We start from the raw sequence: 3495 nt of genomic DNA on the forward strand, positions 1-3495 counted from the left end.
GCCGGGACAGTGAGCCCGCCGAGCCCGAGTCCCCGCGTCCGGCCGGAGCGAAGATGCAGTGAGCCACCGCCGGAGTGCTGCGCCGGGGCCGCCGCGGCCAGCCGGGGCAGCATCTGACCGCACTCGGGGCAAGCCGCACAATCTGGGATCAGCCCCGAGGAGAGACTCTCGGTTTCCAGCACCCCCTGGGGGCGGGAGCTCGGACCCCTGGGCACACTCGCTATCGAGTTTCCGCTCTTTCTAGTTCCAGCCCTGGGGAGTGTGTGTGTGTGTGTGTGTGTGTGTGTGTGTGTGTGTGTGTGAGCGTGAGCGCGGGGGCCCTTTCTAGGTTCGCCGAGGAGTTCCTGCATATTCTCGTCCCGTCCCGGCTGCTTTGGCTGGGGCTCCCTCTGTTTGCGCGCGCGCATCTCTTTTTAACGTTCCACTCTGATTTCGTCTTTCTCTCAATTTGCTTGCCTAAGACTCTGCTCTCGTCCTTGCCCTGGCTGGGGTAAATCTGTGCGCGTTCCTCTCCCCCACCCACCCCCCGCCCCCAACTCGCAGCTGACATTTTCTTCTCTTTTTAAAATTTTAACCTGTACCCACTTCGGCGGGGTCCCTGAGGACGATACTCCCTAAGCCCCTATCTATCAGTGGGCCACTCCCAGCTGAGTTTTATTTTTCTGTCTTGCCCGGGCCGAGCCCGGCCAGGGCGGGTGGCTCAGCGGGGCTGGTACCCGGCGCTCCGCCGCCGCCGCCCAGCTGCGCGGGGGCGCCCTCCGGAGATGCTGCCGTGGAAGAAACACAAGTTCGAGCTGCTGGCCGAGGCACCGCCACGGCAGGCGTCCAAGCCCAAGGGCTACGCGGTGAGCCTGCACTACTCGGCGCTCAGCTCGCTGGCGCGGGCGTGCCCCGAAGGCGCGCTCAGCCGGGTGGGCAGCATGTTCCGCTCCAAGCGCAAGAAACTGCACATCACCAGCGAGGACCCCACTTACACTGTGCTCTACCTGGGCAATGCCACCACCATCCAGGCGCGCGGCGACGGCTGCACTGACCTAGCGGTGGGCAAGATCTGGAGCAAGAGCGAGGCGGGACGTCAGGGCACCAAGATGAAGCTGACTGTGAGCGCGCAGGGTATCCGCATGGTGCATGCTGAGGAGCGCGCGCTGCGCCGCCCGGGCCACCTCTACCTGCTGCACCGCGTTACCTATTGCGTGGCAGACGCGCGGCTGCCCAAGGTCTTCGCCTGGGTATACCGGCACGAGCTCAAGCACAAGGCGGTAATGCTGCGCTGCCACGCGGTGCTGGTGTCCAAGCCCGAGAAGGCTCAGGCTATGGCCCTGCTGCTGTACCAGACGTCGGCCAACGCGCTGGCGGAATTTAAACGGCTCAAGCGGAGGGACGATGCGCGTCACCAGCAGCAGGAGCTGGTGGGCGCGCACACCATCCCGCTAGTGCCTCTGCGCAAGCTGCTCCTGCACGGACCCTGCTGCTATAAGCCACCGGTGGAACGCAGCCGCAGCGCGCCTAAGCTGGGCTCCATCACCGAGGACTTGCTCGGTGAACAGCAGGAGCAGGAGCTGCAGGAGGAAGAGGAAGAGGAGCACACGGAGAGCTGCCTGGAGGAGGAGGAGGAGGCGGACCGTGCTGAGGAGGGGGACGCGGCAGCGGAAGAGGCCGAGGCGCAGCGAGCGCTGGTGGTGGCCATGCACTTGGAATGCGGGGACTTGCTGGACACGCTGGAAAGTGGCCGCGAGGAGGCACTAGGGGGCGGCGGGGTCTCCCTGGGCCCTGGGGCTGGGCCGCCGCCTCTGCTGCTGGGCAGCGCCACGGACATGAAGGCCGAGCTGTCTCAGCTTATTAACGACTTGGGAGAACTCAGCTTCGGCAACGACGTGCGCAGCCTGCAGGCCGACTTGCGGGTGACGCGCCTGTTGTCCGGCGAGAGTACCGGCAGCGAGAGCTCCATCGAAGGCGGGGGCCCGGACGCCACCTCCCCTGCTACCGCAGCGGACCGGTCGGGCCCTAACGAAGGCGCTAACCCAGAGGAGCCCCACTCGGGTTGAGATCTCAGCAGCCCCCTGTGCGCACCCCTCGCGCCCCACCATGACTCCTCACCTGTCTTTTGGACAACACCCATCTCCTCCGTCCCCCGCCCGCCCCCAGGAAAGGGGAAATGGGACACTTGAGGCCCAGAGTTGCCCTGGCCCTCTCCTTCAGCACACTTGGCTCTGTTTGAAGCGGGGCTCAGGTTGCGTGTGGAGATGTGCGAGGGTTCAGACTGCACGGAGGGAGAGAGAGACAGGGCTGGGGGCGTGGGGGTGGGAGGCGGGCGGACGGTGAGAAAAGGGCCCGCTGGTTAGCAAGGGATGCCTGCCGGCTGGCCAGTTTCCTGTTTGTGGGGCAGCTGGGGCCTGAGGAAGAGGGGTTAATTTCCTCCCCGACCAGACCCAGTAACAGGGAGCGGCCTAGCGCTGTCATTGACATGTCATTAAAAAACATGTTTTTTTTTCCTCTCTCTCTCTCTCTCTCTCTCTCTCTCTCTCTCGCAACGTTTGAGGCTGTAATGCCACCTCCTTGCCCCCAGTCTTTTTGGTGCGAGAGCTTGGGTTGTTTACCTCAGACTCAGACCCTTGAAATTCTGCCAAATTCCTCAAATAATTGTTTGGGGATGGTGGGGGGGGGAATGGAAGAAAGTTGCATTTTGTTTACAGTTAAAGACGTCTAATATCTTTAAAACAACAAAAAAGGAGTTTTTTTCACACACCTTCCTCCTGCTCAAAAGATCTCCCTCCATGATACTGTGTAAAATATTTTGCACTGTTGTGAAGTATTTTTGACATTTTTTTTGTACATAACTGTGTTCTCAGAGCTAAATGTTTATATCTTTTGCTGTGCAAAAGGGACATGTAAAATGTTGTTCAGCTATATATACAGAAATGGGTATAAAACATTTTGTTTTTTTTTAAGAGTAGCACTGCTCTGGTTGTGTTTGCACGCCAGTGGGGAGAGAATAAAGAGGACAATGTCACAGAACAGGTGAGCGTCTGGAAGTGCTGCTGAAAATGCTGGGGGGCCATGGGGCTGGAAGAGGGCCTGGCCATCGGTGCCATGGCGCGGTAGGAAGGGGTTTGGCCTTCGCGGTGCTTGGAGGTGATTCCAGAAGGGAAACCCGCTGTTTGTGTAGTCCAGGGCCTCTGTCGCTCTCCAGCAGGGTGGGCGCCGGGGCTGGGGCCAGCCCTTGCCTTCTCTTTGAGCCTATCCTCCCATATTCTTCATGCAGTAAACTGCGGTGGTGTGGACCTTTTCTGGTCTCTCGGAGTTAATTCTTGGAGGTAGAGGGTGAGTTCTGTTCCTCACTCCCAGACTTGTGAGGTAATTTAGGAAGGAGTGACTTTCAAGGTCTTCTGAGGTTTTACCACCTTCTTCTGTGGGTCACCTTTTCCCTTACAAACAGCTCAAGGGGCTTTAAAGATCAACCGGAGACCTCAAGAAAGTGTCCTTGGGGCTCTGTGA

The 3495-nt window shown here is 59.8% G+C and overlaps 1 protein-coding gene across 1 annotated transcript; it reads left to right on the top strand.

Annotated features, from left to right (window-relative positions):
- Positions 1–283: 283 nt before the first annotated feature.
- FAM43A (family with sequence similarity 43 member A) lies at positions 284–3015 on the top strand. Its single transcript, XM_047733523.1, has one exon. The coding sequence runs from the start codon at positions 765–767 to the stop codon at positions 2043–2045; it is 1281 nt and encodes a 426-aa protein (XP_047589479.1). The 5' UTR covers positions 284–764; the 3' UTR covers positions 2046–3015.
- The last annotated feature ends 480 nt before the right edge of the window (positions 3016–3495 follow it).

The sequence above is a fragment of the Lutra lutra genome, chromosome 1 (genome assembly GCF_902655055.1).
Source record: "Lutra lutra chromosome 1, mLutLut1.2, whole genome shotgun sequence".
Lineage (NCBI taxonomy): Eukaryota > Metazoa > Chordata > Mammalia > Carnivora > Mustelidae > Lutra > Lutra lutra.